The sequence below is a fragment of the Aythya marila genome (assembly GCF_965140915.1).
Source record: "Aythya marila genome assembly, chromosome: Z".
In the NCBI taxonomy this organism is placed as follows: domain Eukaryota; kingdom Metazoa; phylum Chordata; class Aves; order Anseriformes; family Anatidae; genus Aythya; species Aythya marila.
The window spans coordinates 37,219,969-37,245,129 of NC_139080.1; the positions used below are offsets into that span (position 1 = coordinate 37,219,969).

General features: G+C 38.3%; 1 protein-coding gene across 4 annotated transcripts in view; it reads right to left on the reverse strand.

The window, feature by feature from the left end:
* MLLT3 (MLLT3 super elongation complex subunit) overlaps window positions 1–25,161 on the reverse strand; it is a 142,994-nt gene that overhangs the window by 74,884 nt on the left and 42,949 nt on the right. For all 4 annotated transcript variants that reach the window (XM_082783786.1, XM_082783785.1, XM_082783784.1 and 1 more), the window contains exon 3: window positions 2,345–2,427. In XM_082783786.1, the coding sequence (XP_082639912.1) occupies window positions 2,345–2,427 (83 nt within the window). The remainder of the gene's footprint in view (window positions 1–2,344; window positions 2,428–25,161) is intronic.

Consider the following 25,161-nt stretch of genomic DNA (forward strand, 5'->3'; position numbering starts at 1 on the left):
TTACAAGAATTTACAAACTGAAGTCTTTAAAGAATTCTGTGGAAAGTTAGATGGACAAAACCAATAATTTCAAGTCAAACTTTTACTAAACAAAGCACTCCCTTTAGCACTGCCATTACTTCAAAACAGTCCTGACAGTGAAGGCAGAGTATAGTGCAGTCTATGAACCTTATTCTAAACTGACTGCGTTTTCCAGAGTAGAAGTCTTTCAACCTAAAAGCCTTTTTTCAAGGACTTCATCTCAACAGATAACAACTATATCCTGATGACGATGATGATTACATTTTTGGCAGAGGATCGTTTTTTCCGTCCACAATCATTTTGGCCTTGGAACATTTTCTGTCAGGGCAAAATGACTATTAGATTTTCTACCAATTTCTATTTAGTCCTGGGAAAGGGTGCATTTTCTCCCTGATCCGCGTGGCATCTTGTACCACTGCCCTCTCCATTCATTAGGGTTCCTTATGAACCAGTAAAGTTTTCTACCTTGAATAAGTGATGATGTTCTGTCTCCTCTTCCTCCTTCTATATCCTATTCTTCAGTTCTGGAATATTTGGAAGTATGGAAGTATCTTGAAAGAAGATGAGTAGCTGAGCCACCAGAAAGCAGTAATTTGCCTCAGGAATGTCAGCTCAAATTTTATGCCACTTTTCCTTTGGATTGTACTGGCCCCAGAAACGGTAAGCTGCTACAACTAGCTAGCTGACTCACAATTCAACTGCTGCTTGTTGTATTCCATTACACCAAAATAGGGGCGGGGATGTTTGCAAACTTCCTAATTCTGCATGGTGCTTGAGGGTGAGCTGAGTTGTAATTACTGATGCCCTCTTGATTTCAGTCTAAACAACAACTCCTGAAGAGAACTCCTGAGACGCTTGGGTCTCCACAGTCAAAGGCAATCACAAGTCTGAATGAAAAACAGAGAAAGAAATGTGGGGTGGGAAGCTTTCTGTAGAGATGCTTCAATGAATCAACGTCTTCTGATTTAGTCCACCTGGGGTGAGCTCTTAATAAATGAGCTAAAAAGAAGGTTTTGCTTTTCTTTAATAAAATCTGATTTTTTGTAATGAATCAAACTGCTTTCCTGTCTGAAACAGAGCTAAAAAGCATTCCGAAGAGGCCAGTCAACTTTGAGACAGTTCTGTTTCCCTATCCAACAGCAAATGGGGTGGGTAGAATGAGCTTTATTCCTCACAGATTGATACAGGGAACATTTCAAAATTAATTTCAAAACCTATGACTTAGAAAGTGCCTCAGCAGGATTATCTACACCTTATACCTCGACAGAGTTTCTGTGAAAGATAATACTGGAACTTCTACCTGAAAGCACACAGAGCTAACAAAGTTGTACTCTAACCCAAATTATGTGAGCCAGGTTCCAGCAAAAAGTCTTATTATGCATCTGTTTTCTTGTCTTTTTAGCTTTTCACCAAGCATTTGACATATTAAAGGTAGTAAAAAAATGCCTTGATTAAAATGATGTTATAACTAGGTAAGTATCTTAGAAGCGTATGTGAAGTATAAGAGGTCCACCAAAACACGATATACAAAATGAACCTATAATATTGCAATTATTAATTTTTTTTTTCATTAAGTCTAATATCAGGCAAGCTTTCTCTTCTTTAGTTCCACCCAAGTCCAATTCTTTTCATCTGAACAAGTTAAGAGTAAAACAGAACCCATTATGTACATTAAAGGAAAACTCTGTATTTGTTATCTAAAGGACTGCACTTACTGTGCAGTATTTACTTAGACCTTAAATTTGAGATATCACAATAATGCAAGCATTGTAGAATGACACTAATTTTCATTTTAAACTATGCCCCCTGGTAATGTTGAGTAGAATCAATGTTCACATATAAGCTAAAAGAATGTTTATGCAGACTTAGGACACACGATTAAAAGACTCTCTATCAAAGACCAAAAATGTGAACAAATTATAAAGATCAGCAATACTTACAACAGAACAATGGGCTCATTATGAAATCAACATGATCAAGATCAGCTTCCTTTCTTCAAATTTTAAAGTGGCTTTTGAGTTTTCTGAAGCATTATTTAAAGCCTGTCTACTTCTGAGTAATAAGTGTTCTTCTAAATAACTACTGAATAATTCATCTTCTTTAATTTATTAGGTAATCCTAACTTCAGAGTTATCTACTAAATACAGTTATATGTTTCTAAACATTAGTGATTTTGAATTAAAAGCAGTTACAAATGCATCCTTAAACATTAATTATAACTGCGTTTATGAATTAAAGCACACATCTTAAAAGACTTCCATATAGTTTTTGTTTTATTTTGTTTCTTTGTTTTTTCTCTTTTAAATGAAAAGTGATTCCTTACCTTATTTTTGAAGTAAACCTCAATTGGCAAAATGAAACCAGCATACCCAGATTCTTCAACTTTGTAGGGAGGATCCTTACACACTGAAAAAGATAAAAACATCTATTTAACAGAAAGATTTGAAAGCAAATAAAACTTGAGTAAATAATCTGCAACAACACTTCCTTGAAAACATCATTAGAAAAGTGCACACGCATAGTAGGACATATTTTTTCACATATCCTACTGGCCACACTTCCTGTGACACAGACCAGAAAATGGTTGGCCTTCTGGGCTGTAAGCCTGCACTGCCAGCTCATGCTTAGTTTTTCATTCACCAACACGCCCAAGTCATTCTCATAAGGGCTGCTCTCAATCCCTTCTCCATCCAACCTGTATTCACATTTGGGATTGCCCTGACCCAGCAGCAGCACCTTGCACTTGTCCTGGAAACTTTATGAGGTTCACGTAGGCTCACCTCTCAAGCCCATCCAGCTCCACCTGGATGGCATCATCCCTTCTCTCCAGAACTTTGACCATACCACACAGCTTGGTGTCATGCACAAACTTGCTGAGGATGCACTGAATACCACTGTCCACATCACTGACAACAAAGATGTTAAACAGTACTAGTCCCAGTACCGACCCCTGAGGGATATGACTTATTATTGGTCTCTACCTGGACATTGAGCTGTTAAGCCATTGCCGTGAGAATGGAAAATTTGGAGGATTCCACCCTGAGAAATTTACATGTGTAGAGGGCAAGAGATTGCCCTTCATCCATTCATAACCTAATACTAATAAAAGCCTAATTCTAATGAATTTAATTTAAATAAATACTTAAATTAGAAGTAATGGTAATAAAATAAAAATCTGTATTGTCAGGGCAGGCAGTGGGAAAGTGTGAAATAAAACATGATCACTTTACAGTATGTACTGAGAACACTGAGGGTGGTTAACTGTTTCACTATGTTAAAACAGTACCGGGGTTTACCCTATAGGATTCACAAATCTTACATAGAAGGTTTTACCAGGTCCAATGTACAACATTTACCTTCAAGTTTCAGTTAAATGCAGAGGCTTTTAGTTCTATGAAATCCCCATTGTACTTAGCTTGAGCTCTCTGACAAATGGCAGTAGCCTGTCAAGTCAAGCTGGTGACAAAAAGCACGTCTTTAGAGAGCTTGAAACAGAAGCCTTCTCTTCCTCTTCAGCTGTATGACAACTTTTATAAAGAACTGATGTTCAGGTAACAAATACAAAGACAGGCTGACCTTGAGAAACCATCTAACTCCCGCAGCACAAACTCATACACTTCCAGTGCTGCACTGATATGCACAACTACAGTCACGTGCCATATCATCTCAGCAATACCACAGGACACTGACAGGATCTCTGCTGAAGACTCATAGAAGGATGCAATTCATACACGAGGACTGACTTTTTCAGAAAGTTGCTCTAGCTCTTTCAGTACTGGCTGCCTGAAGGAAACTTCACACTGCCACATGGGTCATTGTTGGCTAGTACAAGTCCTCTTTTCAGAATTGCTTTCTAGCTGCTCACTGCACTGTATCAGGTGCAATTTAAACTATTCATATACATCATTTGAAGTGTGTCTTGCAATTAACTGCACAAGGCTGAAATACCAATATTACTCTTCTTTAGCAAAGTGTCATGGGTGGGCACTTAGCACCTTCTGTCATCCCAGAAAGATGACCAGGTCTATCCAAAACATCCAGAAAAATAACTGCTACCATATTCTCCACAGCACGATCAGCACATCAGCTTTCTGAGGACATGCAAGCTTGGTTAATCTCCAAGTCAATGAACACAGAAGTTTTTCCTACTACATCACCATTCTCCTCCTGCTTTGCTAGCACTAACCTCACACAGTGACTTCAAGAATAAGGAAGACTCCAAGTCCCTGCTCACCTGCTGCAGTTGTCTATCACTACCCGACTTACTTTACGCAGTCAATGGAAAAGGAAAAGGATGATAAAAATGGAGGAAAAATAATCTCCTTTACAGAGTTGTTCTTGAACACCATACGCTTCCAGCAACAGAACTTATTTTGCTTCTCTTGGCAGGAAACAAGAGGACATGTAGTTAAAGTGGGATTTGAAAACATCTTGTAAAAAAACGTTAAGATGATAGGTCAAAACTGAGAGGTAGCTTCAGATAGACAAAGCTTTTAAGGTAGAAACTAAACATTTCAATTTAGAACCTCAAAGTAACAGTATATCACCTTATGCTGACATGTCTTCCCTTACGCAGGCTTTGTAGCATCTGAAAACATCAATTTAATAGTCCTAGTTAAACATAGTTTACTAGGAGTTTACAGTAACACATACTGACAGCTTTTCAAAGATAGAGTAGCCCTCCTGCTCCTCCTTCACACTCAGAAGATACCCAGAGGGGAAAGCCTTCCTGGTATTATTTGAATGCCATTATAGATGTAAAGACAGAAGACTGAAAGCCACTTAAACCAAGAAGATATTAAACATGAGATATTTATCCAGATGGAAAAATAAAAAACTTTAAAAACTGTAATACATTAGCTGCTACAGATATTTCAGGCTCCATTACATAGTATGCCACAAATCACATTTCAATTTTTTTTTGAAGTCACATCAACTTCTTCCTGAGCACTTAATTGGTGCAGAAAACAGTCAGCATAAATATTTTTCTTTTTCCTCTCTCAAATCTCTCTTCCTTCAGATTTACACAGCTGTAAGCAATACTGAATAGTACCATGTCAGAGTTTCACATTACAGTTCCAAAAATAAAGTCTGTTATACTTGCAGTCTTTGTTGAAACTCGGGCGATGGGCTACAAAACCTCTAGCACAAGGAAACTACTCTGTGTGCCTTCCCAAACCAAAAGGCGGGCTTCTGAAAAGATAGAATTCTACAGTCTTGTGGTTGAAAGCTTCCTGGAAAAAAGAATTAACTAACTGAGCAAAGATCCATGAGCATAGACTACAACTACAGTGAAGGTTGTGACAATTTTCTCACCTTTCTTGTGGATGCTGCTATTATACATACTGGCAGAAGCAGCACCTTGGTGCAGTCTGCACAAATACCCACTGATGTAAGCTCTTTTTTGTTTTGTTGAACTGTCACACCTAGCAACCAGGGTTCCTGTAACAGCATGTGTAGGTCAACCAACAGGCAACCATCCTAGCAAAGTTTGGGGAGTGAGAAAGCGATAGGTACCAGAAGTCAGGTAACCCACAGAAGAGAGAAAAATAATAGGAGAGAAAAAAGCCACTAGGATAAAGAAAACAAAAAACAAGAGCAATTTTGTCATGTTCAGACCAACAGAGTACAATCAGCAACAGAAATTAGGATGGAGTGATTCTGAAGACAGAAGAACCCAGAAACTCTAACAGGCTTCTCAAAGCGCGTTAGAAAAGCAGCCACTCTGGACCAACCAGGTAAGCAGAAAACACTGCCATGCTAGACAACCTCCTCCTCAACCAGAAGGAGGGAGGCATTTCCCCAGTGATTGCTCCACTCCTCTGAAGTGGCACCCACAAATGTATGTAAGTACCAGAGAAAACAATGGCTCTTGCATAATGCTATCACTAAGAGTTAATAATTCTGGTCAGTTTCTGCTACACACACACCACTACCCGCCACTCCTCCTTGCCACCCAGTGGAAACAGTTTACATGGTGAAAAGGCATTTCCTTCCCCTCTCCTACATACTTTGGATGTGTGTTCCAACTTCAAGGTAGTCTCTGTGTTACTTAAGGCTCTATAGATTCCTACAAAAAAAGTAGTTCCTGCACTGAGAAAATAGTTCCAGAGAATATCATTGCTGTGATGCAGCAAGAAGCAGCCAGCAATAAGAGTAACTATAGTTCACTTATAACAGTGTCTCTTCTCATGAGAACTATAAGAGTCAGGCAAAGTAAAGGAAAAGCAAGAATATGTAGATTTATGAAGGCCCAATGCTCTCAGGAAAAAAAAAAAAAAAAAAAAAAAAAAAAAAAAAAAAGCACATTTTGTTTCCTGCGTAAGGCAAGATTTGTAACACCATGCTGTTGTTGTACCTTGGTCAGAATTCAGGATCCTCCATAAAGGAAAGATTTAATCTTACATATTTGAAAATGCATTTGCTAAACATCAAACTCCAGCCCCCTGAGACAATTTTAGGTGCAATTTTGAAATAAAAGTTATATAATTGTGTTGCATAGATTCCTAAGTCCATCCCATCTGATCATATTTTCATTTTACTTCTAGACAAATGTTACTACAACAAGCAGCAACGTTGGTATCTTTCAGGTTAAAGAGGAACTTTCTAACTATAGAAAAAGCAAGAACTACACCAAATTAGTATAGCAAAATAATGCATGGGAGCCCCAACCTATGTGGAACTGAGAGACTACACAAGCTGTTAAACTTGTCCTAGGACAAGAAGCAGTTCTCAGATAGGTGAAAAGCCATTGTTCCACAATGCTAGGGAAGCACACATGTGTACATCTGTTTGAGTGCCACTGCACAGGTAGTGGCTTATAGTAACATGGAAACCTCAGGTGCTCACCTACACTGCACTGTCACTTAATTTCCCTTGATACAGGATTATTTAGACACTCAGCTACAGTACTAGCTGTATTAAAAACACTTCTAAAATAATAGGAACAGGCAGGAACACGTTGGCTATGCTGTTATGTTCACTCTGACCAGCTTTTCCACACACACATACCATTGCAGTAATCTGCAGCTGATAAAAATACTTGAAATGCTCCTCAAACAGAACATGCCTTACAGAGACCAACTGCAAATATCAACGTGCATCTTTAAATTAAAATTGCAATGACATTATTATCACTTCTGCATGATTTTATTAACAAGGATTTGTTACAAGATCTCAGGACCTGTTCTGGAAATATTGTTTGTTACACTCACTCTGCACGAACAGATGCAAGTGCACAGTTCTCATTCAATGCACTCTACAACTAAATTCTGGTAATGTCAACTTAATGAATTACCCAAGATTACAGCGTGCCAGGACAGGATTTGTAGTTCTAGATTATCTATGTCCCCTACTTGTCAGGGCAATATGCCTTCTCCACAGCTCACATAAATGGATTAATTCACTTCTCTCAGATGTTTTGCTTCTTTATTCCACAAGTGAAGCACTACGTTTTCCATGTACGCATTCCCATGTGTTGCATCAGACATGAACTGGCACCTAAAGAACACACACAAACCAAGCCACAAGGATTCATTTTTTATTAGTAGTAACCGCACTGAGGCCTGTGGAAATGACAACAACAAAATTGTGGTAATAGCCATCAGTTTTAAAAGCTTTAACAAGAGATTTGTTTGCTACTTCAGCACCAAACACTTTATTGTGTTTATTCCTTGATGAAAAATACAGACAGAGTGAGTAAAGAAAGCAGAAGTTCTTTTCATGCGGATGCTGGCAGAACAACATCAGGGACATGCAGAACTGACTGTTACAACTCACAGATATTTTGTGCACACAGCAGAACAGCCGATGTGGGTCCTTGCAGGAATAGAAGACTTCTGACAGAGAACTGGCTTGACTGTAAGTTTTTTGCACTGGTACTTTATAGATTCTTGCCTATAATTTGCTCACATCACTCACCCTTCAACGAACTTCCCTGCTAATTACCATCTTTGTTAAGGTACATCTTACTATAAAGGAATGGTATTTAAAGGAATGGTATTTATTTTCAGATGAAGGCAGACTGTAGGACCAAATCTCTCCTGACCTAAGAAGTTGTTTTTAAATATTCAGCTGTGATTTCTACAGAAGCTTTTTGACCTTGGTATCTACTACCACATCTTCCCAGGTGGTGGGCTCCAGTGCTTTGACTCTATACAAAATGAGGCAAGGGAGAGTAGCTTACTCCAGGCACACCTCAGTCATTAATACCAACAAATTGCCAGGCAGGTTCAAACAGCAGCTAGCAAAAATTACTGAGTTCAATGCAGGCTAAACAGTAGCTCACACTAGGAATAAAGTGTTCCCATTTGCTTAATATCTTATGCTGACAAGTCCTTCATGAGACATACACAACACTGAAATGAAAGTATGGGGGGATCTGAGAGAAAATTAAAACTAAGCTGTCAGCATTGTGTTTACAGTCTCATTAACTTCCCTACCCCACATACCAACCTGCCTACATCCCCACTGCTTCTACCAGTTGGATCAGATAGCACAACAAATAAAGTGAACCCTAACGAAGACATGGAGCGACATTTTCTGTATATAATATCTACATATTGACCATTGGATACTGTCATCAACTGAAATCAAACATGCAGAAAACAGGAGGAAGGAAAGCAGAAAAACTTCTGTCATGATCAAAGGCTTTCCAAATCCAAGTCTTACTGGACTTCTTAACTCAGCACTGGCCTTTAAACATGGAGAAGAGACCTGCAAAGAGGGTTTCTTAATCCCTTCAAAACCAGACTGAAAAAAGGTAAGTTTTTAAACACGGCTAAATATTAAAGTTGAATTAATGCCGAGTTAGAACTCTGTACTTTCCCCTTAATTCTGCCCTTTTGCACATGAAGGCAGCAATAAACCTTGAACGCTCAGCTGCCAGTTTCTGAAACACAGCAGAGAGCTCCCTACATCCCCCAGCTCAGGTGCAGCAACTTGCAGTTTTGCATTTACAATGCTCCCAGTAATTCAGAAGAATTTACAGGTGTTTTTATGTAATTTAATGATTCGCATCACATATATACTGCCTGTCTGCATGTCCTAGGAAAAAAAAAATAGGAAAAAAAAAAAATAAGATAAAGCAGTAAATTCAACAGATCTAGGAAGTCCTAACTTGACTTTTTTCTGCAGCACATACTGTGTGCTCTTTAAAAATACAATCACTTTTGACAAACTGAGATGAACCAGGACACGTAAAGTGTCTTCACTATTTCAAAATACTGTGCAAGCCCATTCAACACACAGATGCTGCAAACTGTAAAGGAGAATGGAATCTGTACTGCCAGAGGACAAGCAAGGGCTACCTTACTTTGGAAGTTTCCTTTCATGTTAATTTAAACAGTATAACCTTATTTCCCAGTTTTGCTGAAATGGGAGACAAGTTGGGGAGGACTAAAATGGTCCTCTCACATATCAGATTCTGGACTGACACTGTCTGGTAGCAAAATCACCCACAGGACCTCGTGAAATGCCATTGTACCTGCACTGTCATGTCCTACCCCTTCCAAGACTTCCACAAGGAGGAGCACTTCTCTCAACCAACCAACCCAGCATCCACAGACATCAAAAGATACTTTGGCACCTGCAGGCTTTCTAACTTTCCAAATGGTGCAGAAGCTCCTCCTCTTGACTCATAGCACACAGAGTTACCTGGCTAGATTCTGCAATGCACATACAAGCAACAATCCATAGTCACCATAAATCTAGGTGACATTTTACATGACAATTAAAAAGAAAGTGATGTAAGTAATTCCAGTAACAAAAGCAAATGATTTTTGAATGGCTAGAAAATCTCCCAAGCTAAATGAGCAGTCTCCAACAAAAGTTAAGTGGGAGAGGAGTTCTCTTCAAAGTAGATGAAATAAGGTATTTAAAATTGAGAAACAGTGGCGATTTGGATGCAACAGCACAATCCAGTTACTGTTCATGAGAAACAAAGGAAGTGTTTGAAATAACATTAACTAGAATCTAAGAAAGATGATCATTCAATGAAGTTAGCACATCCTGATTATCTGTTGCAATAGCATTTTACACTTACGGGAACAATATCCATTATACCCCTTTATTGTCCTTTGAAGCCTGAAGACACAGCAACGTATTTTAACTTAGGTCAGCAGGAAGCCACTTATTACTAAAGTATTTCAGTATTAATTACAATAATTCTTTATTCATATTAAAAGAAGTAGAAGATACTGGAAAACATTATCAATGTTGCTTCTGCCACTTCCTTGATAGCCTTCCTGATGCTGTTCAGAGCAGCTGCATATGAGATCATGAATGCTACTCCACATTTTACAGCTATTCTAGCAATTGCACAGTGGGACTAAGAAGAGAAATAAAATAGTGTTTTGGGCATGTTTTGTTAAGAGCATTCATGAGCAGATGGGAAAACATGATATAGCACACTACCCCAATTTAACCAAAGCACTGATATATTAATATGATATGATCTTAGAATTATAGAAGGGTACAGCTAAGGCTGGAACAACTACTTATGTTGTGTTTAAATGAATGTGCCCAATTGTTCTGGCTTTCACTCATCATTACTTGTGTAAGAGACCAATACAAAGCTGTAAAACTAAAAATAACCCCTAAGTACACAGATTTCAACTCTGTGTGAAAACCCATTCTATGATGAATATGATGCAAATGTACACTCCAGGGCATAAACACAGTTTAAGAGCTGTGTATGAATGCAAGTAACGCCTATGTTGTATATGTAGGCACACAGGTAACGATCCCAACAGTTATACTATTTGGTAATCTGACATTTTGAGGGCAGAGAACAAGAGAACAGATTGCCACCTGAGACTAATGATGAGTGCATTGTAAAGAAGAATCACAGAAAAGATTTTCTTCAAAAAGAAAATTGAAGTGTTAACACCATTTCTAACTACTGTAGCACGCACACCCCTTTATTTTTCTGCCTACAGTAAATACACGATATTAATGCCTGAAAACCAGACACAGCTATATTGCTTCTGAAATACTTCAGTCCTATACACCACATAGCTAACAAACTTTCCTGCATATATATAATAGAAAAGGGAAGAGGAAGAAGTATAGATCGGACCTTAAAAGCAGGAAAGCTTTAAAGTGGTACATGGTCTAATCCTGAGTAATTGATTCAGTTCTACGCCAATTCTAGCATGAAGAGAACAAACAGATTTGGAAAATCATCACCTTACAAAATGCTACATTCCTAAGACTGTATTTGTTCTACTAATATACTGGTAATCTATAAAACAGTAACAAAAATAAAGTGACAATGCTGTCCAAATATACATTTGATAGATTTTGTCTAGGGATTTCTTTAAGAAAGCAAACAGCTTTCTTAGGCATGAAAGCCATTTGTTCTGCACTCTTTCAGCTGTTTTAAAAATGTCAGGGGAAAACAAATAGACAAAACTGCATTTACAAATAGGTCATTTTCTTTAAAAGAATACACACACAAAAGCACCTGTAAGACTATCGACTGAAACATTAGTAATGTTTTACTTGCTTATGTACTATAGATTAAAAATACTTTTCCAGTTCAACAACAAAAATTTCTTGTTGTAGACTTGCACATAAGAGGGAAACAGGCTCTAGTGGCATAAGAGAGTGTGTACGGTACAGAGAGGGAGAATCTGAAAGTACAACAGCACCTGCAGAGTCCAAGTGGCTACCTGAAAGAGAAGAAAAATAAGAAGCCCCTATCTCATTGTAACATTGAAGCCAAACAATTCTAACAGACCACACTACACGGTACAGTCTGAAACAGAAAAATGGCCAAATGAGATGTGGTTGCTCAGACATTTCACGGTAAAAAAAAGTAAAATTTTCATCCCTCAAAAGAAACCAGGCATTGCTTATTTTATACGGTTTCACTAAATGAGTTAAGCTATGATTCTGAAGTTTAAATAATCCAGGGCTGACAAAAACATAAAAAAGTATTCACAATTTCAACACAGGTTATTCTGTTCCAGACTTAAACCGAATGTAACACATGGAAATAATTAATGATACTGGTTTGTACTGAACTGTTTTCACTTCTGTCAAACCAATTGAGCTATACATCTACCAAACAAAGCCTAAACAAATGAAAATGTGAATGAAGATAACAGCTTAGGAAAAAGACTTTGTAACTCTTCTTACAATTCATCCCTTAACCTTCTGAATGTGAAGTTTACTGCTCCAGCTCCAATTCTTTTCCTTTGCTAATAGCAATACATATTTGTTCTCTTGGTACTCCTTCAGAGCATTATTTCTCCATGTATTTTGTGTGACTAAACAACAGCTCAGAGAAAAGCAATTCAACATAAACACCTTGACCAAAAATTCAAGTGATGAGACCATCCATACACGCAGAAAACAATCTCACACCATTGTTTCAGTCATGGCCATGACTCAACGGTGCTTCAGAGGAACAGAAGACTATGCTTTTCTTCAGTTTTGATGAAGAGAATGCCATGTTTTACTTTTCATGAAAATGGAGCAATTCAAATCTGCAAAATTATGTACTCCTGGAAGTAATTTGCTTCAGCCTAAGAAATTTTTCCCCATTTAACTAACTCCCATTTATAATTCTTTCTGTCATTACAGTACACATTGACTAGATGACAGTACTACTCAAAGCACTACTCAAAGTGGAAATCGGTGTTGCAGACACCTTCAGACACTTGCATAGTCCGCTCACAGCTTTTCTATATCAAAGCATACTCCCTCAGACTTCAATTATCCAAAACATGACTTCCCATAGTACATTTGATTGATAACTAACAGATGAAGTTATGAAGATGAAGATGAACAGATAACTAGCAGATGAAGGATTTTCAAAGTTTTACGGGTTTCTTACCTTCTTTTTGTTTTGTTTGGTTGGTTTTTTAACCTAGAAATTGAATGATTGCCCCAGGAAGTTGTCTGAATAGATGATGCACCTTAGGTTATGTTCCCAATCTGATTTCCTGGTTGGAAAAAAGGCCACCCTAAGCACACTATACATGCATTCCACTATTAGATTAAGAAATAAAAAGAGAGGGAAGCACTTACAGAAATGTACCCAAATCAAAGTAATGCTCATCAAGCTTTCTCACTCATTTCTCTGTACATTTCTGGAAGGACAACAGTTCTCTCCATCTGTTTTAAAGGTAGCTTTCTATGTTAAAGACAGGTGATATTTGTTTTTTAAATTCAAGATGTTGTCTTTATTTAATTTATCACAGATAAGCATGAAAGAGAGCCAAACAAGAGAAGTAAGTTTGCCTGATTTTTTTCATCATCTGCTGGTCTTTTCTTTAAAAGTACCCTTCAACCTAAGCTAGAACTCACATGCTAGACAACACATTGGGCAAACTGCCTCCTAGAGCATCTTCAAAAAAAAAAAAAAAAAAAAAAAAGAAATGAAAACAACAAAAACCCTTTTTCTTCTGTAAGAAGGTCACAGTGTCAAAAACGTGCCTGTCCAAGGTCTCATGCTGGGTGAGCATAAAGAAAACTTTCCAAAATACATAACCAAATATACTACAAAGAAAATGCTAACAATAATAAAGTTGTGGGCGTGGAGACTCTTAGTACACAGGAGTAGGAAAAACAGAAGTGAAACCAGTAACACATGCCATGACGAGCCCCAGAGAGCTGTGAAAGGGCTGCAAGGTTCAGAGGTGAACAATGAACTGGAGAGGGTGAGTGAGGGACGGGAATTGTTCCAACACCAAATTTCCATCCCAGTCGTCAGGAGCCGATTTCAGCTGATAGCAGAGCTTCAGTCATGTGCATCAGAAACTAAAGATGCTTTCTTGGCTGTTCACCAGGGTAATGAATGTCAACATTCAGTGCTATTTAGACACACCAAGACTACAGGAAGTAGATGGATCAGATCAGTCACACGGTTTTCAACCGTGGGAACAAATAAATAGTCTTTCTGCTATTTTAACTTATAAGACATGCACTCATCTCTCTGCTATTGGTCCTACAAGCAAAACCCGGTTAAATGTAATTAAAAAGACTAAGAAGGGCAATGAAAGGACAATGTTGAAAACATACAATGCCAAAATTCTGTTTTTAGTCACTACTACCCTCCAAAATGTATGGTAGTTACTTTATGGAGAATATTTGCATGTGTATGCAAATGGCATCAAGGTAAAATGTACTTTGGTCCACAACATCTTGATTCTCCCCCAGCTGTTTACATTCCTACTAGGATGGCACAAATGATGAAACCTCCTTTTGCTCCAGGGTAGACTTTGGAGAATGGAGGAATTAACAGCATCTTTTTCTTGTAGGAAATATTTGCTTTAATCAAGACCAAGAACAAAGACAGATAGACCCTATCTGATCCATTTTATTATTTTTTTTTTTTTTTTCCAATAATGATTTTGAGTACCACACACTGTTAAGCTTTCCCACAGGTAGAGTAAGCTTAAAGATTTCAGACACAAAAGATGAAACAATAAAAGCCAGCAAAGATGTCCACTGTACAGTTAGAGAAATGAAGTGCACACAGAAAATGTACTGCCCAGTAACACAGAATGTACATGGCAAAGTCAGTTAAAGGAGCCCAAAACTTGAACATACAATCATGATGACACTACCTACTCCTACCTGAAGGCTTCAGAACCAAGAAAAACATCAGAAGAGTTGGAGAAGAAGCATATAGGTAATCATAAAGTACTACAGAAAAAAACTTCTGTGAAGTGACAAACACAGAACACTCAAACTGGACATTTTTTTTTTTTTTTTTTTTAAATTACCAAGGCAGATATATTGACTTTTGTGATTCTTAATTAGCTACTTTCAACACATAAGTGCTATTCACTACATTTATTAATGGATGTAAGGCAGGTGGCCTACTGGAAAAAAAATCTTGTTAAAAGAAAATTAGGTTAAGATCCAATTGAGCATTATGAAGAAAACCAGGTGACTTCACGTAACTTCTTATACTGAGCACGGTAATAACATATGAAAATCAATGTAGGGAGAAGCATATCATATACATGGTAAAAGGGCACAATTTGAAATTGTAATTCCATTTTAAGTACCTATCAGTTAGTACCATAACCTACTTATGAACATTAAAAGTCAAAGCAATCTCCATGTGAATCCGGTAAATTGAATGACTGGCTCTTACAGTTAATTATACACCTGCTTTTCTACAGTGTAACATAATTATTCTGGGTAACTGAAATTGCTGTAATACTTGTGAGGTTTTCTTTTATCTATAAGATGCTATTCAACACAAAACCTCTTGATATTTCTGTTGAACAACACCCCAAGCCTAATATATTTCTGTATTTAACATCTTCACTTCCCTTCCCCTGCAAACCTACAAAACACAGCTTATAAAAACTCTTATAGTCAAGCCCATTCCTCATCTGTGCAAATTACACATGCTTGATAAATTCAAGTGATAGAACTCCTTTGATATGCTAATGAAAACATCATAACTACTGAAATATGCAGATTTCACCTCTCTATCCTTAACGACTGCTCTTACAGTATAGAGAGGAGGTTACCACCAAACCTCCAATCTTTGTCTGCAAGCGGCTTAAGCATTTGGCAGAGACTCTGGGGGTATGGTATCACCACAATTAATTAAATGGATCATTTCCATGAAGATACAGGGGAAAAAAAGCCTTACACTTGCATATTAACCTATACTGAACATTTTCTACTCTCTCCTCTCCAACTTCCCTCCCAGAAGGCTGCACAAGAGTTCATTCTTCTACTCCAGCAAGCTATACCTTACTGCAGGAACACCCTAAGAAATAAAGCTACTACCCTTCTAGGCATTCAGATAACTTTCACCTTACCACACTGAACACTTCACAGCCACCAATCCATTTTATGCTTTGAAAACATACACAATTGTGTAGGAAATGTGATGTCAGGATGCCAAAACAATCTGTTCAATTCATCAAAATCACTTAAACCTTCATTAAGATGGCCTTATGAGGCTAGGCTTTGTTGTGTTTTGTTTGTTTTTTTTTCCTCTCTCACTCTCTCCTCCTCTTCCAGGGCTCCCCAAATCCTTGAAATAATCATTTTTATACATAGACTGTTTTCCATATTCTTGTTCTATCAGCTTGTGGCTGCTAGTTCATGGGACACAGCCTAAACTTGATTCCAATTCTCTCCTAAAGCGGAGGTAGTAACTGAAAACATTAATCTTTAGGAATGTATCGTACAAGCTTTGCTAATACTCCTATCCTTGGGAAACAATTCATTTAATAACTTAGAGAGACAGGAGTTGCTTAGTTCTGATTTCTCAGACACTTATATTTTTTAAACCTTAATGCTTTGAACTAGGACAGGTCATTCATTTCATACTATTTGCTCAAATGAGGCAGGCACAAAGATTTTTGCTGCACATTTTCACTGAGATCTCTACAAAAGAAAAACCAATGGAGCCAGCCAGTTCAACACCCACCAAACTATGGAGAGATAGTTCAGATTAGTGTTATGACTGGGAATCTGATACCATTTTAAATTGATCTAGGTGGTATTTTATTATTTTAATTCTTCCAATCTAGAGTTTATCCACACATGAGCAACTCCATGGCATTTAGAGATACCTGCATCCCACATTTGTGCGCAGGTGTTAGCATGTGCTACTGTGCACCCAGGCTGATGTGTCAGGAAGAAAGCCCAGTAGAAAATACTAGTATCAACTTGTCTTGCCTATCCATTGCTGGCAGCACTGGTTGGTGGGGTCTATCCTCCCCTTCCCAAGGCACCAATTTCCACAAAACATGGAAAAATGTAATATCTTCAGTGCTTCCATCTCTCTTGTCAAGTTCAATTGAAACTGACTTTCATATTTTGTATTCTTATCATCTTGCAAATCCTATTCTGTTATTATATAAAATAGTTTTCCCACAGGAGCCCCTCATCTGCACCACGATGAAATTCCCAGAGGCTAGTATCTTATTCCACCTGTGGGAGTTTCTTTCACTCACATGTTTTTCCTTAGCTGAGTTGGCTGTTGCAGTAAATTAAGGAAATTGCAGAAAACATTTAGCCCCTTGGACCTTGAAGTTAAGCCACAACTAAAAATATGCCTCTGTAGAAAGGTATGTGGGCACTGGTTATTTTTGCTACTCAAATATCCTCCAAGTGAAAATTTAAATCACTGGCCTGTCTTATACTGCTGTTTTTATGCGAGTCCAGACCACAGTCACCCTAATCTTAAAAGTTTTGTTGTTTTTTTTTCATCCCCTGATCAGTAACATGACTAACTATAGGAAGAACACTTCTATCTCAAGCTTTTTATGATCAGATAACTAAGCTTTTTTTTTTTCTTTCTTTTTTTTTTTTTTTTTTTTTTTTTTTACCTACCTAAGAAATATTATATGGAAAGGATCAATAAAATCCTTTTGGGAAACTTGATGAAATTTATTTTCTCCCCTGGTGAAAATAGGCTGTTCTACTGCGCTTCATGTGTTTTGGTTTCCTCAACACAGTATTAGAAGTCTACAATAGGCTGAAAACTTAAGAATATTACAATACCTCAAATGCATACTTCTGTGGGTTTGGATCATAGACAAACTACAAATAGCACCTTCAGGAGTTGCCATGTTGGTATTTTCTGCACTCTGTTATCTTCTACATACCACATACATTATCATCATTTCTCCTTATCTGCAGATATACCATTGAGTTCGGAGTAACCACCGTCCTATTTCATCCTAAGCACACTATAGCCTCTCTTTCTCTCCTTAATTATCTCATAATATATCAGACTTGTATCTGTGGCTTATGAAAACTAAGTTCTTTGCACTGAGGACCAGCACTTTGTGAAATACCATACACGCGTATCATAGAATATCCCAAGTTGAAAGGGACCCATAAGGATCATCGAGTCCAACTCCTGGCAACATACAGGTCAACCCAAAAGTTTAGACCATGTGATTAAGAGCACAGTCCAAACGCTTCTCAAACTCAGACAGGCTTGGTGCAGTGACTACTTCCCTGGAGAGCCTGTTCCAGTGTGCAACCACCCTCTCGGTGAAATGAGAGTGAAATAATACCTAATGCAGGCATCTCTGAAATAACACAAAGGCAAGCGAGTAACTTTCTTTTACTGAATTATTTTCTAAGGAAAACAAAAGATTACAAGTTCTCAAAATGTAAGAAAGGAGAAATTAAAGGGTAGAAAAAAAAGAAAAATTGTACATATATGGTATAGAGGAGCATCGAGTAGCTTGTGAACCTGTAGTACTCAGCCAATGAGTGCAACACCCTAATACTGCACCAGAGGCAGCAGCAGCTGCTCCAGGAGGGGAGGCAGGGACTGCAAGTGATGCTGTCCCTGGAGAAGTCGCAGCTACACCACGGGCTGTGGGGGTCCGCCTTCCCCACCAGGGGCCTCTCTGTGGGCTGCGAGGGGACTTCGGCTCTGGCACCTGGAGCACCTCTGCACTGACCTTGGTGTCTGCAGGGAGGTTTCCCACTCCTCCCTCTCCCAGCTGCTGTTGTGCAGATCATTTTTTTTTTTCCCTTTTCTTTGGTGTGCTCTCGTTTAAACTTTTTAAACTGCATTGCTCATGGCTTGGCTCTGGGCAGCGGTGGGCCCCTTTGGAGCTGGCTGAAACTGGCCCTTATCTAACATGGGGCAGCTGCTGGATTCTTCTCACAGGGGCTACCTCTGCAGCCCCCTCCACTACCAGAACCTGGCCATGTGAACCCAATACACTGGGGCAGCTAGGTCATTACTGGCTTGTAAAGTATTAAGGCTTAAATGAACTAATGAAACCCTAAATGTGATGGGGGTAGAAGGGACTGGGATAACAGTGCCATTTTTTGGGGACACCAAGCTGAGACTAGGGGATAGGATGATCACTGGGCAATTATTGTATGTACATGAGGCAGCGACTAACTTGTTGGGAAAGGATTTGATAATGAAATCGGGCATTCAAATCATAAATAGTTAGGCTAGTATAATGGTATTATTAATGGGGTGCTCTCAGACTGTGAGAGCAAAGATATATTTGCCTTTGAGTGGAAGGACTCTGAAATAGGGTGGAAGCAGCAATACAGGTGGACAGTTTTCCACCTGTTTTCATAATCCTCTAGTAAAATTCTTTAGCATTTCAGTTTTGCAAGGTGGTTTTTGCTTTGGTTAGGGATGAGTGAATTAGAAAACGCTATTGTAAATATCTCAGCTATAATTGAAGAACAGAAAATAAGTTAAATGTTTGCAAAAATAGTACTCTAGAATAGAGTAGTATTAGATTTATTAATAACCTCATAAGGAGGAGCATGAACTGTAATTAATACCAATTAATAATACTAATTAATAGAGAACAACTTTTTACTTGGACAGCAGTGATAGGACAAGTATGAATTTAGCCTTAAATCAACAGATGTTTAAATTAGACGTTAGGAGGAAACTTCACTCAGAAGGTGGTGAGGCACTGGCACAGGCTGCCCAGAGAAGCTGTGGGTGCCCCATCCCTGGAGGTGCTCAAGGCCAGGCTGGATGGGGCTTTGGGCAGCCTGGTCTGGTGGGAGGTGTCCCTGCCCGTGGCAGGGGGGGGGAATTGGATGATCTTTAAGGTCCCTTCCAACCCAAACCATTCTATGATTCTAAGCCAACTTGCAACATCTTCTAATTCCTTCAGGTATGCATAGTCCACTCCCTGCTATTTTCTTTTATATTGATTATCAAACTTGAATAAGTTTAACAGTTAGTCCACTATTTTATAAAATTCTATTTTTTATTTTTTTTGCGGGGGGGTTGTTTGTTTTTTTTTTTTTTTGCGTGAGGCACCCACAGTCCTTCAGCCCATCTAAAAAAAAAAAAAAAACATAATTGTCTTACTGATCAATGGAAACTGATGTTTTTTGTTTTATAAAGATTAAAGGTCCTCCAATTAAAACAAACAGAGGAGCAGAGTTTCACTATAAGGATCATGTTAGTGTGGAATCCCATCATATTTTGTTCAACTGCATAGGAAGTGAGAGAAAACACTAAACAAGCTCAAGGCAAGTATAGTAATAACAGTTTACCTTGAAGTATTTAACCAAGGAATTCATCATTAGTACTACTAGCACCAACTTTTAGAGAATTTGGTGGGAGGAGGGGGGAACAACACCTTGTTCAAAGTCATCCATCAAATCAGTATTGGAATTGAAAACAGATGTAATGGCTGCTGACTACTGTTCAAGATACAAGTCTTCTGTGTGCAGAGATGTATTTTGCTAGACTTTGGAGTCAAATCTGAACCAAGCTCAACTAAAAGATAACATACCTGTTTTCCTACTAAGATAAATTTTGTTTTGTTTCCTGTGCTTTGTTTTTTTGTTTGGTTGGTTTCAAATGTGGGATCATTTTAAAAACAAACTATAAACATTTTGCGATTAAAGTATGAGTTTTCTGAACAGCACATATAATTGGCTTTGTTACTAAAGCAATGAATGAAAGACAAGGAATCACAAAATTTTATGCTGTAGAACGCTACAAATCCAACATGTATTTAAGTCACAGCACAAGACCTGCAATTATCACAAAATAATTAGAAGCAATTGAATGAGGTCATACTCAATATAGATACTGCAGTAAAGTATGTTTATACATACTACATTACACAGAGTGAAATAATTGAGTCACATGTCCATTTATTCAAAATGTAACAGCACTAGGAATTCCTAAACAGATTTACTACCCGATTTATTTGAGCAGTGTATCAAATATTGACAATTTCGTTCCTAAGCAAAACTTATTTTCAAGTCTTAGACTAGTAAATTGTTTTCCTAAAAAGCCATTTGCTCAAATATTCTTAATTGGTAAAGCATGTTTTTCTAAAAGTAAAGAGACTTTCAATCTTTTGATACGAGTCTTTAAGAGGAAGCCAGAATCCTAAGCAATGTTATTAGATGTTTCAATTATATGCTTTGCTATTAAACACTTCATTAAAAGAGAAGCAAGCAAAAGCTTGCTGCAATCAAATCCACTAAAATTAAAGAAGCTATGGTACTGCATGGCAGTCACTGACAGCAGTTCAAGGGTTTCAAGGGAGAAACAAGGTTTTTACATGCTTACTCTTTACCGGGGTGAACTGCCTTTGTACAGGATAACGTCCTCCTGACACAACTTTCCTCAGCACTGGTTCTTACCAACATATGGTAAACAGATGTGAAAGGAAAAACGTGTTGGGAAGCAGAACCTGCAAGCAGAAAGCTAATAAGATCAAATTAAAGTTAAAGTATCAGCTAATTATTTTCTGTTAGTCTTCTTAACTTTTATAAAGGGAATACTCACTTGTACACAAGACCAAGTGACCTCTCTTGCTATTCAAAACAATTCCTAACCTGCAGGGGTATTATTTTCACAGTTTCATACTTTGAGGGAGTTAATGTGTATTGACAAAGCAATCATGTCACAAGGGTAGCTGCAACAAGTGAGATTTTGCCATCAATATCCACATATTGCACCCAACATGAACAATAGTGAGAGGGTCACTGCAGCTGCCTTTTACAGCCTGTAATATTAAGTGCCAAAAACAGCACAACTGAGTAATGATCTGAGAAGCAAAGCAAAATCACAAACCAAACAGCATCTTCCTTCGAAAAGTACCAGACACTGCCTCATCTAACAGCCAGGATTTCTTCTGCATTCTTCGTTTGGGTGATTATAACAGGCTTTCAAAAATATCCGGTTTTCAATCAAGACATCAACGTTGCTAGAAGGATCAAACAGCTGATGCAGAACACAGTAAGGACAAGGTATATGACTTGTTCTTCCCCTCAGTTCTAGGCTGGAACAACAGCTTGGTAAAAGAGAAAAAAGGAAGCAGTTTCCTCTCAACTTTCCCAATCTTTCATTGCTTTCCATTCTGCATCTTTACCTATGTACCTCATTATTTAATTTTACTATAGGAAATCGGGAATTTTTTATGTGCCACAAGCACTGGTGTGAGTTCTCTGCTAGCTCACTTGAAAAACATGATTCTATCAAAGCATCCCTTATCCCTGCTTCTCCCACGCATTCTCACAAATACCCCAGTCTTTCACTATCTCATCTTAAGCTTCAAAGTAAAACTGATGTTGAAATACCTCTTGCAACACTTCTTTTTACTGACACGTTTGTACACGCTACCACCTGCACAGGGGAGGACGTCTGCCCACACGGGAATGTGCATCGTCACATCCATGTAAGTACACATTCTCTCCACCATGCATCTTAAATGCTCAGCACATCAATAACACATTTATGCTGAAGTAGCAAATGAATACTAATTTAGATATTATTTCATGACATCGCTATTCTAACTTGTAGATTGTGAAAAGAATTTAGTGACAACATAGAAGTATCTCAACAATACAGGAACGAGTTACTAATGCAAGGGATGGCCACTCAACACATTTTACCAAAATCTAAGCCATTCTATTCTTCCATCACAGTATGAGCTGATTCAGGGAACCATTACTTAAAGATCCTGCCCGCTGGGTGCTCTAACAGTTCTGAAGCTCTTCCAAGGCAGAGTGGTGCTATTGATGGTAACTGGCATGATGGTAACTGGCTACCAAATCAAAAGTCTTTTTTCAAAGACTACAGTGATGGTAAGAAATTAAATCAGACTGATGTCAAACCATTTTGCTTGGGCAGCAACAGCCTGTGGAAAACTCATAAGGAACATGTTATCCAAGACCCTCTTCAAAAAGAAAACAGCAACACAAAAACAAAACCATCAACAAAAAACAGGTCTTAATTCAACAAGCTTTTAATACAAATAGAAGCTCCAAAGAAATTCTCATGCATAGTCTCCAATGATGTGAAACTTAAGCCAGCATGGCTATAGTTCTGCTCCAAGCTGTTTTATAATTATAAACTGCCACAATCAGTAACTGCTGGTCAAATTTAAAGTCACATATCACATGGCTTTCGTAAGCACAGAATTTTTGTGCTCATTCGCCTTCACAACATCACAGAATCATATAATGGTTTGGATTAGAAGGGACCTTAAAGATGCCCCCTGCCATGGGCCTCCCACCAGATCAGGTTGCTCCAAGCCCCATCCAACCTGGCCTTGAACAACTTTAGCACACATCTCTGCAAATCACTGGTGCTCAGTGAAGCACTGTTCCTTTACAACATATTTGGTCCAAACCAGTTTGATAGGCATTATAGTTTCCATCCACAAGGTCTCCAAATAAGGAAGAAAATCTCATTACACAGAAGAGAAACACACAATTAAATTGAAGAAAAAATAGGAAATTATCTCCTGAAAGCTCTATAACCAGCTCAGTTCAAATAAGCTTCTGTAACAACAACAAAAGGCAGAACTATGTTAACAGCACTTTCAATTTGCTCATTTGCACAACTGACTGTGCAGGAAGGAGGAAGAGTTGTTAATCTGCTGGTCTTGCATCTGTGCGGTGTTTTCTATTCTTCATTTTTCTAGTTAACATTTTACTATTTGTTTTATAATCTATTTTCTGTCAGAAAAGATGTACAAGCTAGAGTTAATGCTTCTCTTGGCTCCCAGTTACAACCACAAGACACTAGTAAATGTAATTATGCAGTCTTAGCACTGCATTAGCAATTTCTTGCAGTGACTGTAAAACAGAACTGAATGACAGCACTACAAGAGTTTAACACAGATCTCCTGGTGATTGTTTATGCTGAGGACAAGACAGAACACACACACGCACTCTCTGTCTCTCCCCCACGCCCCAAGCAATCAGTGACAATCTCTAGGAGAGATGGACACCCTCAGGGAAAAGGTCAGGTACCTGGCAGTCAGTCAGAACGCTGCACCAGTGTACACACTCGGTACTACAGTAATCAGGAAAGGTAATTTAATTGGTCTCTTCCTTCTTTTTAGCAACTTGAATTCATTCAGAGCTCTTTATTGTTTCTACATCTTTCTGGCATGAGTCTTTATTTACAAGTTTCTCCTACCGATCAGATTTATAAATGACTGCATAATACTTTCTACTTGACAGCATCCTGTGAGATATTCTGTTATTATATTTGGCAGAAATCTGAAGGTATCTGGCAGAAATCTTGAAGAACAAGGCATAATTCATCTTTTCTTACAGTTTGATATTTGTATATATTTTCACCACTGCATCTACCTCAGTATCACTTTTAGTAAATAAAATGTTCTAACAGTAGGGATTTTCTGCCAAAAGGCAGCAGCAGCCCCCAAATAAAAATTAAAAGGTAAACCAGGGACACTGTGTCTTCTATAATCTACCTTTAATTTTTGTCTTTGACAGCCATAACAGAAACTGCTTTCACATCTTAATATAAATATTGTCCTATCTACAGCATCTAACAAAAGGTGATCACACAATCCCACACGATCATCACTTCTGAATAAAAGGCAGGTTTTCCTATAGTCTTTCCCAGCTCCAAGATCTGGTTACATCAGAGACACTGCAAAGCTTTGAACTGGAAACAAAACAGAAAAACAATCTAACCTATTGTCTGGAGTTTGCTGGGAAACACGGGACACAACCAAACCCTCTCCCCCATTTGTCAAGTTCCATCTTAACTCGGCCATGACCCGTCCTCACTGTCCATGCTAGCACACAGCTCTTTGCTCACTTCTTGTGTAAGAACATTTCCTAGCAACTTTCCACCCACACCTATCCATGGCTGCTTTTAGAGATGAGGTGAACAGGAACCACCAATACTTCTTTGGTATGGGGAGCATGCAGAAGGGCTCCCATCACCTTTAATCACCACCTCTCTTCGGTGGAGAAATCAGGAACATAACTTGAGCACTCATACGCCAGCAAACTGAGAAGGAAGAGATGTTCACAACCAAGCCTCAGAGAGTAGGAAAGATATATCTTCAGTTGTGATCGGTCAAAACTACAAATGGTGAAGAGGTAGGGGGAGAAGGAAGAAGGGAAGGAGGGTTTAATCTACTAGCACCTAAAGCTGTATCAGCTCTAGGAAAGACAGAATGGAATGAAAATGAGATAAATTATACAGAGTCGTGTAATGAATAAGCAACAGAGCCTGAAGAACCCTGATTCCCTGTTCGGCTGAGCACATATACGAGACACTGGGTGTTGAAATGTCCCAGCACATGGCTATTGCACTGCTGCTTTCTTCCAGGTTCTCCCTTGCTGCAGTCCACACAAACCAGTAAACAAGCACACTGAAAAACACCCTTCCTCAATACATACAACATACCCATT